Consider the following 14145-nt stretch of genomic DNA (forward strand, 5'->3'; position numbering starts at 1 on the left):
CATAATACTGCAAACTTTTTTCTACTAAACCATTTGGATGAGATATAATTTGATTGGGTTTTTTTGTTTAAATTAAATAAATATAAAATTTATGAAAATACGTAATTACATAAATACATAATTGGCCACATCTTAAAAATTAAGGGAACATATCTTGAATATAGAGATTTTAATGTGTGTTAAAAGAGTTAAATGAAATTTTAGTAACTCGAGATATGCACAATGTGCGAATTAATGACTTAGTACCCGAGATATAGTCATTATTTTATTCCCGTGGTGTTTTTGATATAACATATGAGTATGAGCTTGATCATGGTGTTAGGCGATTGGTTATGGTACAAATGAAATTGGTATTGATTATTGGATTATTAAGAATTCATGGGGCGTTGAATGGGATGAGGGAGGGTACATAAGGAGAAAAAGATGATATGTGCTTGTCTTGGATGATGTGAAATTGCCATCGATGCTTCTTATCCACTGCATAATTGTTTTAAGTGAAGTTAAGTTTTTTTTTAACGAGTATTTTGATTTTTGAGAGTATTTTTTAAAATTTAAAAAATATTTATTTAAAAAAATATATTCAAATATATACTCTTAGAATATTTGTTAGTAAGACTTTTGTAATATTTATAATAATTGACTAGTCTTTTTTAATATAAATAATTGAGAAATAGACTATATTCAAAAAATTTTCTAGTACGTAAGATGGTATTTATATATTTATAAATAAAAATTTTAAATTTTTATTTTTAATAAGAAATAATAAATAAATTAAAAATTAATTTTTTTATAAAAAAGGTTTTTTGATAAATAATGAATAGGTATATTTGTTTTTATTGAAATAAATTAAATTATTAATTAAATATACTCTATATATATATATATATATATATATATATATATATATATATATATAGGAATGAATTATTATAAATATTATTTATGATTATTTTAAAAAAGTACTATACTTAGTAAAATTATTGTCTTTTAGATATTATTGTGTAATATTATTAGATTAATTTTATATTGTATAGATACTATCTTATCATACTAACATAAAAAATAGTGTTATTAGATTAAGTATGTGCGTAGAGTGTAGTCAAATTATTTTTATACGCGCATGACTTAATTTGATAATATTATTTTTTTAAATTAATTTTGCAGTGCTCATAAATAATTAATACAACTATACAAATAGATTTGTTTTTATTAAATTAAATTAAATTATTAATTTAAATTATAATCATCTAAATTTTAAATGAAATATTTTTATCACACAATTAAAATGAATGACTGCATCTGAGCCATCCATTTTTGCATTGTGCATATTTCATCTACTAAGTCTATATTCTATTTTTTGCATCTATCTCAAATACTGAGAACCCTTCTCACACATATTGTCAGCACATGAGATTTGTTCAATTTTTGGAATCCCTTAATATTCAAGATGTGGCCAATTATATATTTATAAAATTATGTTATATTTTATGTATTGTTGTAAATTTTATATTTATTTCATTTAAACAAAAAATCCTAATTTAATTTTGGAAAAAAATAATCACAAATTTTTAAATTATAAAATTTAAAATTTAAATGGTTATAAATCAATTCAACTTCAATAATAATAGTTTGAAACAGATTAAACTGAAAATAAATTAAAATCAACAAAATAAAAATTATAATATTTTAAATAAAATTAAAAAATAGAAATCATAATAAATTATATTAATTTTTTTCACATGATTTTATCTTTCAAATATATCAAAATTATACTACAAACATTTTATTTTAGTTGTCCAATATTCTTATCTTATCTAGAAATATATCTATAGCGTTCAATTTTCTTTTTATCATTATCCAATACATCTATCTTTTTTACCATGATTACTTGACAACGAAATAAATAAATAATACATAATAAAGTATAAATAGTTATATATATATATATATATATATATATATATATATATATATATATATATATATATATATATATATGTATGTATGTATGTATGTGTGAATTTTGTTTTCTTAAATTAAACTCCTCTAAAATAAAAAATAGAATTGATAAAATAATAAAATAAAAAATTAATTATTTTTAAGTAAAAATAATAATTTTATATATTGTAAAAGTCATGAATTTGCTGATGATTAATATAACTTTATTACTTTACTAATTGTGGTTTTCTAGAGGATTTATTTTTTTTGTTGATCGTATGAAATTTAATTAATCTATTTAAAAAATGTTTATAAAATAAATTAGTGCTCGTTTGGATATTATTATTTTAATAAAAAAATTTTTAATAAAAAATATTTTTTTATTTTTAGTATGTTTAATAAATTTTTATTAGTAAAAATAAAAATATTAAAAAAATAAAAAAATATTTTTTTTAAAAAATTATAATTTATATCTTTTTTTAAAAGATTTTTTTTAACAAAAAATATTTTTACATAATAAATAAATAAATATTTTTATATTATTATATTTAAATATAATTAATAAATAAAAAATATTTTTGTATAAAATATTTAAATATAAAATTATTTCTATTTTTTTATAAAATTTTTTAAAAAAATAAAAAAATTTTATTTTTTTAAAAATTTATCCAAACAAATTTCTAGTAGTTAGTCTATTTAAAAAAAAGGTAGTAATATATAAAAAATGAAATGAATAGGGTTTAAAGGTAGAAGAGTGTGGTGTGAGTGAGAGCTGGGTAGCGAGGAGTGTTGAGTGCAGCCCAATCGGAGTGAAACAAGACCTGAATCCAATCCGTTTCCCATTCTGATCCATCGCAATCGCATCACCTTTTTCTCCATTCTCTCTGCCTCGCCGGTGCCGGATTCTCAGCTCGCACTTTCCTTGCTTTGCTTCGTTTAGGGTTTCATCCCTTTTCTGCTTTTCAGGTTCTGTTCTCTTTCTCTATCTCTCTACCAAATCTCTTTGTTCTGCGCTCGCTATGGCCTCTGCTCACTCCTGCATCCCACCCCTGTCGTTAGCATTTAAGCATTCCATGTTCTTTAGAATTTAGGAGAATCGTTCCTTTATGCTTTCAACTTATTGTCACACTCATCCGACGTATTTCTAAATCAAGTTTTCGCACCTTCTCAGATTGCAGCTGTTTTGTGAGACTTGGCATTACACATTCACAGTGTTGGCAACATGGCTAATTTAACTCTAACTGGCATACTAGAGAAGGTACATAGTTTTCTGTTCTTTTTGGAATGAGCTTGAGAGTATGGGTGCCATTATATATAGTTATTTATGTTAATTGATTCTTTTTCGGTTTTTTCTGAATTCTTTCTTGTAGATGACTGGAAAGGATAAGGACTATAGATATATGGCCACGTCTGACTTGCTTAATGAGTTGCAGAAATCATCATTTAAGGCTGATACTGATCTAGAGATGAAGTTGACAAATATCATCATACAACAGCTTGATGATGCAGCTGGTGATGTTTCTGGGCTGGCTGTCAAATGGTACAGCAATTCTCTATGCTCACTTGTATATTTTAGTTTTGCTTTGCATGTATGTTTCAAATAGTGTTATTTCGTCTTCTACCGTCAGTTATGGATTTATGCCGCTGTTTTCAAAGGTTAGTTAAGTATAATTTAAAAGATTTTGTAGGATTTTTTTGCTCATTCTGCTATTCTCTTTTTCTGTATTATTATTATTATTACAGAAGCTAAAATCATGCCTACAGTTTTAAGGACTTATAATGAAAAGTCAGCTTGTTAATCCCCGTTGTTTTTACAAACACAAGTGTTGCAGAAAATGATTTGTTCAAGGGTCTTCGTTGTAGGGAGCTCAAGTTACAATGAGAAAATAAAAAATAAATGATAGTTTGATACTTTTCAGAAATGTATTAAATATTATATTTATGAATCTAACTTGATAAAAGATTTGCAGTCTTGCTCCATTAGTGAGGAAGGTGAGCGAGGCAAGGGTTGTGGAAATGACCGAAAAACTCTGTGATAAATTGCTAAATGGGAAGGATCAGCATCGTGATATTGCCAGCATAGCTTTGAAAACAATTGTTGCTGAAGTTTCTACTCAGTCTCTTGCCCAGTCTATTCTTCATTCTCTCTCACCACAACTGATAAAAGGAATTACTGGCTCAGTATGTTCTTAGTTATACTTAAAACCTCTGTTCCTTCAATTTTAATAATAACTCATCTGTACCCGTGAGGCCAATGGCACATTCATTAAGTTCCACCTTTTTTTGGTCTTAAGGCCTCTCTGAGTTGATATTTTCTACTTGTAGATGATTTTATGTTTATATTATCAGTTTCTTCTGATCTGATCTGATATGTACCTGTTAGGCAATAGTTGTTTAAGACATAAAAGATATTTAAATATATTTTATTTGATTTCGTACTTATGAAGGAGCCATTTCATTTTTTAATATTTAGACGTAAGTGTTTCAATCGATATTTATTTGCACATCCTTTACTGTGGCTAAGTAACACTCCGTTTTTCTTTGCTTCTATTTATGATGTCAGAAATTTTATTTTTCATAGATTCATTTTATTTTTGAAAAATGTCATGTGACTTTTTTCCTCCTCCCTTATTATTATATATGGCTACGGGCAACTTTGGGTTGTTTTTTCAGTTTATATTATTAGCCCTGCAACTTCCAAGGTTTATGGTGTAACATGAACTATATGCATAAATGTGAAACTGCTAATTGTGATTTATGAACTCTTTAATTAGTGTTTTCCAAGTAACATGCCTTTTTGAAATCTCCACCTTATTCTGCAGATGGGCACAGAGATTAAATGTGAATGCTTGGATATTTTATGTGATGTCCTTCATAAATTTGGGAATCTAATGGCATCTGATCATGAGCTGTTATTAAGTTCCCTGCTTTCTCAGTTGGGTTCCAATCAAGCTAGTGTTCGCAAGAAGACTGTGGCATGCATTGGTAAGACTAACCTGAAATTTTGGCTTTTTATTTTTCATTGAAAATTTAGTGGAATTTCGATGTTGCTTTTTCTTGCAAGCGCACTCACTTCTCCTTTTTTATTTAAAAAAAAATTGCTTTTTTTTTTGGTCATTAGACTTGCATAATTTAAGATGGTAATATTGAAGCAAATGTTCCCTAAACCCTAAAACTATCAAGCTAGAAAAAGTAGCTCAAAAAGCTTTTGATGTTTGAACAAACACACCCATACCATGTTGTGTTTTGTTGCAAACTGGCTTTTGTATCAATTTGGACATCAAAATTGATTTGGTTTTAAAAATCTGACAAAGGGCCTTCGGCCTGGATGATATTTTGGTAAGCAAACACCGAGAGCGTTTAGCTATCCATGAGCATTAGTTTTGGTAAGGAAAATTAAAATATAAGTAAATGATTGCTCACATGCAACATTATGATAAAAAAAGGACGCGAGAAGAAAACTAATGATGATCTCCAGAAAAGTTCTTAATTTCTCTTGACTGAAATGGTGTTCTTTCCCCTTCCTTTCTTGAATGGACCACTAATTTTATGGATCTAATACATGTAATTACCTTGGACCACTGCTACTATTTGATTATTCAATATTGTCATTGAAATTAAAGTCTGTTATACTTAACAATTTAATTTTCTTCTCTTCAGCATCTCTTTCTTCAAGCTTGTCAGATGATTTACTAGCGAAAGCAACAATTGAAGTTGTTACTAACTTGAAAAGTAAAGTTGCTAAGTCTGAAATGACCCGTACAAATATACAGATGATTGGTGCTTTGAGGTGGGCAATAACTTTCATCTTCCCTCATTTCTGCTTCAGTTCTCTTTTCTGTTAAAATGAAATCACTTTCTCCTTGTTTCAGTCGTGCTGTTGGCTACCGTTTTGGGTCCCATCTTGGAGACACAGTCCCAGTTCTTATTAATTACTGTATTAATGCATCAGAAAATGACGAAGAGCTTCGTGAGTATAGCTTGCAGGTGCTATGTTTGTTATCAGAAGCTTTACAATGATGAAGAGCTTTGTGTGTAACATATTTGTTGTTTTTATACTGTAAGATATTTGCTTTGGGCTCAATAATAAAATGTTACTGCAGGCATTAGAAAGCTTTCTCTTAAGGTGCCCAAGGGATATTTCCTTGTATTGTGATGAAATTCTACGTTTGACGCTAGAATATCTAAGCTATGATCCAAACTTCACTGACAATATGGAGGAGGATACTGACGATGAAGGTCATGAAGAGGAGGAGGATGAGTATGTGACTTTTGTTTTTTGTTCTCTTGGCTGCTTGTATGGACAGGAGTTCATGGTTGCATGTTGTTCTTGTATATTATGTTGAATATATTGTTTCTTTTGCAGTGAGAGTGCAAATGAATATACAGATGATGAAGATGTTAGCTGGAAAGTTCGAAGAGCAGCAGCCAAATGCCTAGCAGCATTGATTGTTTCTCGCCCTGAAATGCTTTCAAAGCTATATGATGAGGTAAAGTTGCTATCAGTTTCTAGTTCATATATTATTGGTTCTTCTCAATATTTGAGAATGCAATAATGATGTTCATATATTACCTTTATGAGATATATGCTTTTATCGTTATTTCCTTCCAATAACATTTAATATTTTCATTAAAAAAGGGGGTGGGGGGAGAGAGAAAAATTATGTTTACATGCTTTTGTGTACATAACTTTTACCCACCTTTTATAATATCTTATCACTTGAATGGTTGCCTAATTTTAGACTCTTCTGTTCTACAGGCTTGTCCCAAATTGATCGACAGATTTAAAGAGAGAGAAGAAAATGTCAAGGTTGGTCTCAAATTGAGTATTATTATTACTTATTATTTAACGAAACCAAGTTGCTTATATGACATGGATATATTGCAGATGGATGTATTTAATACTTTCATTGAGCTCTTGCGTCAAACTGGCAATGTAACTAAAGGGCAGATTGATGCAAATGAAACGAGGCAAGTCAAGCTTATGATTTTTATTCCAAATAACTCTGTCTAGTTATCTTTTTATTTCTTTGGATGGTGAAAACTTGATTCAGTGAATTGCCAGTAATTCATTCAGAATGTTTGATTCTGATTTCTGCATGAATTAGTTGTGCACTTCGACACATTTTTAGAAAATATTTTCTCAAACGATGTTCTATCAATATTCTTAACTGCTGCTTTTACTGAAATGGGAATTCTACAAGATTTGTATCTGAAAACAGCTGTCTGATAATAAAATACACGGTAATCTTCCTGGTTTTTCTATATCCACATGATCTGAGTGTGCACATGCATTGTGTTGTTTAGTTTTATGATTTTGTCACAATTTTAATATGGGTTGATATGCTTTATCAGCAGCACTATCTTCATCCACTATCATTCTAGCTTTTCCTGTTGTTAAGTGATAAGCCAGTTTTTGCATTTACCTCATATGGTGTCACATTTATTGAATTGTTCTTGCCTGAAATGCAGTCCTAGATGGTTGTTGAAGCAAGAAGTTTCAAAGATCGTCAAATCTATAAATAGGCAGTTGCGTGAGAAATCTATCAAGACAAAGGTAATAGTCATTAAAAGTTGATATATGATTAAAACACTCACTAGATTTTAAGCGTAGTTTACTTGTGTATGTAGGTTGGTGCGTTTTCTGTTCTGAAAGAACTGGTGGTTGTCTTGCCAGACTGTCTTGCAGACCATATTGGGTCACTCATTCCAGGAATCGAAAAAGCATTAAATGTACATCATATTGCCTTTGGTTGTAATTATTTTAATCTAATGTGTTTTTATTGAGATTGAAAGTCTATGCTTCATACATAGCTCTTCTTTCGATTGCTTTAGCTCTTGTATATAGTTTTTCTCTTGTCATTTGGTCCTTTAAACTCTCTTTCTCTTATTTTATTTTTATTTTTTGCATTCCAGGACAAATCATCTACATCAAATTTGAAGATTGAAGCTCTCGTATTTACAAGATTGGTTTTATCTTCACACTCTCCTGATGTTTTCCACCCATATATTAAGGTAACAGCAAGTTTTTTTTTGTTCAGTTTATGCTTTCCTCTGGGTTTGATTGCTGCATCAGTGCTGGACTGCTGGTGTATGATAAATTTGCTAATGATTATCTTTAAAACACTATTGTTGTATTTCCCTCTTATACGAGTTTTACTGATACATATATATATATATTGGTTTTAACTTACTGTTTATAGTTAACTATTTTTCTGCTTTATATAGAAAAAATTGTTTCCATTGACTAAAGTTATAATTTTGCCATTTCTCGGATTGTTACTTATAGAATGATCCTCAAGCATTTTGGTCGAAACATTTCTTTCATGTCATAATTTAGGTATCCATGTTGCCTAGGAGTGGGTTATTGGCATTCTTTCCTATAACTGATTTGGCCATGTTTATGTTGTCAGTAGCATTTGAAATTTAAGTCTTTCTCCGTATTTGACCATAGTGGGTTTCATACAAGGATTGTGTCAACTATGAAATCCGTTTTTTGGTTATCAACATCCGAAGCTTTTATATAGCTGTTCCTTTACACACTTCTATTGTTTTTTACTTTGCCTGTCGAAATATTTCACTAAAGGGCAGTAACGTGAATGTTATGTTAATGTCTATGACTCTACGCATGACAAATGGCAGCATACATGCTTTATTAAATTTCTGTTCCTGTTACTAGGCTCTTTCTGCTCCTGTTCTATCAGCTGTTGGTGAGCGATATTATAAGGTCACTGCCGAGGCCTTGAGGGTATGCGGAGAACTCGTCCGTGTTGTCCGCCCAAGCATTGAGGTATTTGTGTGTACCATCTTTGGGCTGAGAAATAGTGTCAGACCTATTCCTAATTGAAATGAAATTGTGGTGTAGGGATCTGGATTTGATTTCAGACCGTACGTCCATCCCATTTATAATGCCATTATGTCGCGCTTAATAAACCAAGATCAGGATCAGGTTAGTATGATAATTTGTTGAAGATTTCTTTTAAATTTTTGTCATGCTTGACTCTCTGTCTCTCTCTCTCATCAGGAGGTTAAGGAGTGTGCTATCTCCTGCATTGGCCTCATTGTGTCAACATTTGGTGATCATCTAAATGAAGAACTACCAGCATGCCTTCCTGTACTTGTTGATCGAATGGGAAATGAGATTACTCGTCTTACAGCTGTCAAGGTTGGTCAGTTGAATTTTGAGCTTTAAAATTCAAGGAATTTCTATGACTTGCAAGTTGTGATATAGATAAAACTTTAAATAGTATGGTAATAAGGGAATTCCTTCACAAGGGAAGTGGAAAGGTCAATGAAATCATTATGATTACTTGTATGTAGCATACCTGATGTGCTAAATATTCAACGTTATATAACCTTTGGGCGCAGCTCTTTCCCAGACCTTACATAACACAAGATGCTTGGGCAATGGCTGCCCTTTATATTTTGTAATTAAGTTTCGGGAATCTTTGTATTCTACCCCCATTTCTCTGTAACAATTAATTGCTTTGCTTAAAATTGCCATTCTGAAGCACTTGAAATTTTCTTTATGTAAAGTGAACAGTTAACTCTCAGTGGACTGATATGGGTAGTAGACCCGAATCAAATTGGGGACTTGGTGATCCTAACCAACTATAGTAGCAGGGGGTTGTATGTAACTTCAGATGGCTATATTCCTTTTCTGCTCATAGACGTTCTGCTGTAAACATGATAGAAATCAAATATTTTTCTTCTTGCTGATTTATTTTTAATATATTTTTATAATGTCATGGTTTATTGAGCAGGCATTTGCTGTCATTGCTGCTTCTCCACTTCGGGTGGATCTGTCATGTGTTCTGGAGCATGTAATAGCAGAGTTGACTGCATTTCTACGGAAAGTATGTAATTCTCACCATAATGATCTGTATTATTATTTATTACCTTGAGTAGTGTTTACTTGGAATTTTTTGTGGTGGTATGTAAAGCTTATTTTTTGTTGTTACTTATTCCTGCTAGAAAGGGTCCAATATAATATAATAATCTTTGATTTGCTGGTTTGCAAAACAGGCTAATCGAGCACTAAGGCAGGCAACCTTAGGAACCTTAAATTCACTTATAGTTGCATATGGTGATAAGATTGGTTCTTCTGCATATGAAGTTATTATTGTAGAACTCTCGGGACTAATTAGGTTTGTCTACTGATCTACCCTTATGTTAATTGGCAGTGATGATCAGGATTGATTGACCCAGTAATTTTTCCTGCCTGAACTTTTGTTGCCTGTGTTACAGTGATTCTGATTTACATATGACAGCTCTTGCCCTTGAACTCTGCTGCACGTTAATGAGTGACAAGAGGTCCAGTCCTAGTGTTGGTCTGGCTGTCCGAAACAAAGTTCTTCCTCAAGCTCTGACATTAATTAAAAGCTCCTTGCTGCAGGGGCAAGCCCTTTTGGTATTCTACATTGATTGATTGATATGGTTAATGTTTTACCCATTTTTAATATCATAAAATCTATGCATGCTTATGTTTTCTTGTTCTTAATGCTCCAGGCTTTACAGAATTTTTTTGCTGCTTTAGTCTATTCTGCAAACACTAGCTTTGATTCTCTGCTGGAGTCACTACTTGCCAGCGCCAAGCCTTCACCACAGTCAGGTGGCATTGCCAAACAAGCGTTGCATTCAATAGCTCAATGTGTGGCTGTTCTGTGCCTTGCTGCTGGGGATCAAAAGTGTTCGTCCACAGTGAAAATGCTGACAGACATTCTCAAGGATGACAGCAGTTCTAACTCTGTATGTTCTCCAGTTTTTCGGCTGCATAGCAAATGTTTTGCTGATAATCTGTCTCCCTGTCTCCTTACTTTTGCAGCCTTCCCCAATTAAATCTTGTTTAAAATATGGATGATGGACTGCTGAATCTTTATTGCTGTTTTTTGTATTTTATTTATTTAAATTTTTTCGTGGCTAGTCTGATAGGATATCCTTAAAATTTGTAGTAGTATTTTAGGCTATCCCTGGAATTTAATAGATACCATAACTTCAGGATATCTTTTCAATATATTGTAGAATGAATTTGTCCCAACACTTCCCATTATACATCCTCATGACTTACTTTCAGATTGTTTCAGCACTTCCTTGTGTACTAATCATATTTTCATTTTCCATTTTAAAGGCTAAACAGCACCTTGCCCTTCTATGTTTGGGAGAGATTGGTAGGAGGAAGGATCTTGGTGCACATGCTCATATAGAAAATATTGTCATTGAATCCTTCCAATCTCCTTTCGAAGAGATAAAGTCTGCTGCCTCTTATGCTCTTGGTAATATCGCTGTTGGCAACCTTCCAAAATACTTGCCGTTTATCTTGGATCAGATTGATAATCAGCAGAAGAAACAGTATCTCTTGCTTCATTCTTTGAAGGAGGTGTGTTTCCTTGAACAAATCTTTTCCCCTTGATTGTGATTTCGTGCAGATATTTATGGAAGATACAATTCTATTGCCCTTTCTTACCCAGGTAATTGTGAGACAATCTGTTGATAAAGCAGAGTTTCAAGAGTCGAGTGTTGAGAAAATACTTAATTTACTCTTCAACCACTGTGAAAGTGAGGAAGAAGGGGTGCGCAATGTGGTGGCTGAGTGTTTGGGAAAAATTGCACTTATTGAACCTGCAAAACTTGTTCCTGCACTCAAGGTAGCTGAATTTTCTGTTGGTATGCTGTATTCATGCGTTTGACTTGCAAGTTATATATGATGGATATCTTTGTGTTTTGAAATTTCTTTAGGTAAGAACAACCAGCCCAGCTGCTTTTATCCGAGCTACTGTTGTCATTGCTGTAAAGTACTCTATAGTGGAACGTCCTGAGAAGATAGACGAGATCATATACCCCGAGATATCATCATTTCTGATGCTTATCAAGGATAATGACAGAGTGAGTTTAACACCACTCCCCTCTGGTTTACTGGCAGCTTATTAGATTTAAATCTTGTCACACTGATTGTTCTTATGACCATGCAGCATGTTAGACGAGCTGCTGTCCTGGCTTTAAGCACATTTGCACACAATAAGCCGAACCTCATCAAAGGTCTTCTTCCTGATCTGTTGCCTCTTCTCTATGATCAGACAATTGTTAAGGTAACCTGATTTGTTTTTCGCCACATGAGAGTTTTTAGAATTCAGCATGACATTATGATATGCACCTGCATTCATCTTTCCCGTGATGGGTCATTTACAGTAATTTTCATATAATTTGTAATGACATTTGAATTTCATAGCCTACTTTTAACAACGTAGAATCTCATATTAGTGAAGTTGGTCTTATTTTTATAATGTATGTTTCACAGCAAGAGCTGATACGGACAGTTGATCTTGGCCCTTTCAAGCATATTGTGGACGACGGACTTGAATTGAGGAAGGCAGCGTTCGAATGCGTGGACACATTATTGGATAGTTGTCTTGATCAAGTGAACCCCTCATCATTCATTGTTCCTTATCTGAAGTCTGGGTTGGATGGTGAGATTTTGTTATAACCTTTTGTCATGCATGCGAGTTAGATGATTCTGATACAACGATCTAATATTTAGATTCTCAACATTTTTATTTCATGTTGACACTTTCCTTTATATTAGCTTTAAGATATTTAACTATCCCCTTAATCCATTTTTCCTAGTATGTTTGCACAAATTGAATGTCAATGTACTAGAGCATGATTTTCATTGATGTACCAGAGGACTAGATTTGTATGTTTCTTACTAAAGCTTAGGCAATGTTAACCATGGTAAATTTATTTCATAGCTATTATTAAATCTGATGAACTAGGTAATACTTTAGGGGTTGAGGATCCTGCCTCCCTTTATTCTTTTTCAATACTTATTAATATATCTGTAATTTGAAGGATAACAATCTTGTATTTTTCAGATCATTATGATGTTAAAATGCCTTGCCATCTCATACTCTCAAAGCTAGCTGATAAGTGTCCTTCTGCAGTCTTGGCAGGTTCTTAACAGTCTCTGTTTAAGTATTAAGAATTTTCCGTATTGAAGTTCGTTTTCTAATTTTGATGTCACCTTTCAGTGTTAGATTCATTGGTGGATCCTCTTCAGAAGACCATTAATTTTAAGCCTAAACAAGATGCTGTCAAGCAAGAAGTTGATCGTAATGAAGACATGATTCGAAGCGCGCTTCGAGCCATTGCTTCGTTGAATCGTATTAGGTTTGTATTTGATCTGTCTTTCCATATGATGCCTCTTTCAGATATGGTTCGATTCTGTTAGTGATGCAACCGTAAGATTAATAAATGGATGCACATAATATTCTGCCTTGGTTGCGTTAGGTGCTCTCCCATGATTAGTTCGTAGAACAATGCAAATTTAGTCTCTTTTCATAGCTGCACTTTTTTTTTAAAAAAAAAAATTATATTTTGTTGAGTCTGTTTATTTGTAAGTTTTTCTTCCTCCTTTCCTGTCTGTGAGAGTTAATATCTTTTCTTTGTTTTTACAGTGGGGGAGACTGCAGTGTCAAGTTCAAGAACCTTATGAATGAAATATCGAAATCACAAACTCTCTGGGAGAAGTACTATTCGATCCGCAATGAATGATTGGCTTACACCCTTTTCTGTTGCCCTTTATCATAATAGATAAGAAGTGGTGAACTATTATATGCCATGGGTTTTCGGCTGGTCCACAACTTATTTACCTTGAGGGGGGGGGGGGGAAAGTGATAGGTCGTTTTGACACGGATTAATGCAACGGGTGTGGAGAGTGAACTAAATTATTGTACCATACGAGAGAATGATATTCACGCTATAGTGCTGATTTCTTGTATAGACAAAAAGGTTTCTTGCCTTCGGTATTTTTGAGATAATACTCAATTTATTCTCTCAACTTGCACACGAATTATTTCCTAAAATTTCAATTGTCTCTATTTATTTCCTAAACTTTGTGAATGTGATTCATGTTAGTTCTTAGGATAATTTTCGACGCACAAATATTAACGGAATGTTAACGTGGCGGATGTTATATTGGATTCTGTAAAATGATGTCATTCATTTTTTAACACTTAAATAGCTCAAAAAAACATCGGAAGTGATATTTATTGAAATTTTATTTTCTAAGGCAAGTGATCCGACGTCCTTTTTGGGTAGAGCGTCAAAATCAAAACGGCATTGTATTACAAGTTTCAGCATGACATTTGGTTATTTATGGCATTGCTTCATTAATGTATTTGTGCCAAAAATCGTTTCAAGACTAATGTGAGT

General features: G+C 32.2%; 1 protein-coding gene across 2 annotated transcripts; it reads left to right on the top strand.

Moving 5' to 3' along the window:
- Positions 1 to 2662: 2662 nt before the first annotated feature.
- LOC112706896 (cullin-associated NEDD8-dissociated protein 1) lies at positions 2663 to 13771 on the top strand. 2 transcript variants are annotated; one of them, XM_025758416.3, is made up of 29 exons: positions 2663 to 2904; positions 3110 to 3196; positions 3309 to 3478; positions 3909 to 4119; positions 4761 to 4923; positions 5599 to 5728; positions 5811 to 5925; positions 6042 to 6199; positions 6305 to 6428; positions 6698 to 6748; positions 6827 to 6909; positions 7411 to 7495; positions 7570 to 7671; positions 7855 to 7953; positions 8618 to 8728; positions 8804 to 8887; positions 8963 to 9103; positions 9702 to 9794; positions 9964 to 10085; positions 10186 to 10348; positions 10447 to 10686; positions 11066 to 11314; positions 11406 to 11582; positions 11674 to 11820; positions 11907 to 12023; positions 12233 to 12401; positions 12807 to 12884; positions 12963 to 13101; positions 13389 to 13771. In XM_025758416.3, exons 2-29 carry the CDS (start codon positions 3161 to 3163, stop codon positions 13483 to 13485), a joined length of 3654 nt encoding a protein of 1217 aa, XP_025614201.1. In that variant the 5' UTR covers positions 2663 to 2904; positions 3110 to 3160; the 3' UTR covers positions 13486 to 13771. The 2 variants fall into 2 exon arrangements, with proteins under 2 accessions (XP_025614201.1, XP_025614208.1); XM_025758423.3 differs by having other exon boundaries at positions 2674 to 2904; positions 3901 to 4119.
- Positions 13772 to 14145: the final 374 nt, after the last annotated feature.

The sequence above is a fragment of the Arachis hypogaea genome, chromosome 1, assembly GCF_003086295.3.
Source record: "Arachis hypogaea cultivar Tifrunner chromosome 1, arahy.Tifrunner.gnm2.J5K5, whole genome shotgun sequence".
In the NCBI taxonomy this organism is placed as follows: Eukaryota; Viridiplantae; Streptophyta; class Magnoliopsida; order Fabales; family Fabaceae; genus Arachis; species Arachis hypogaea.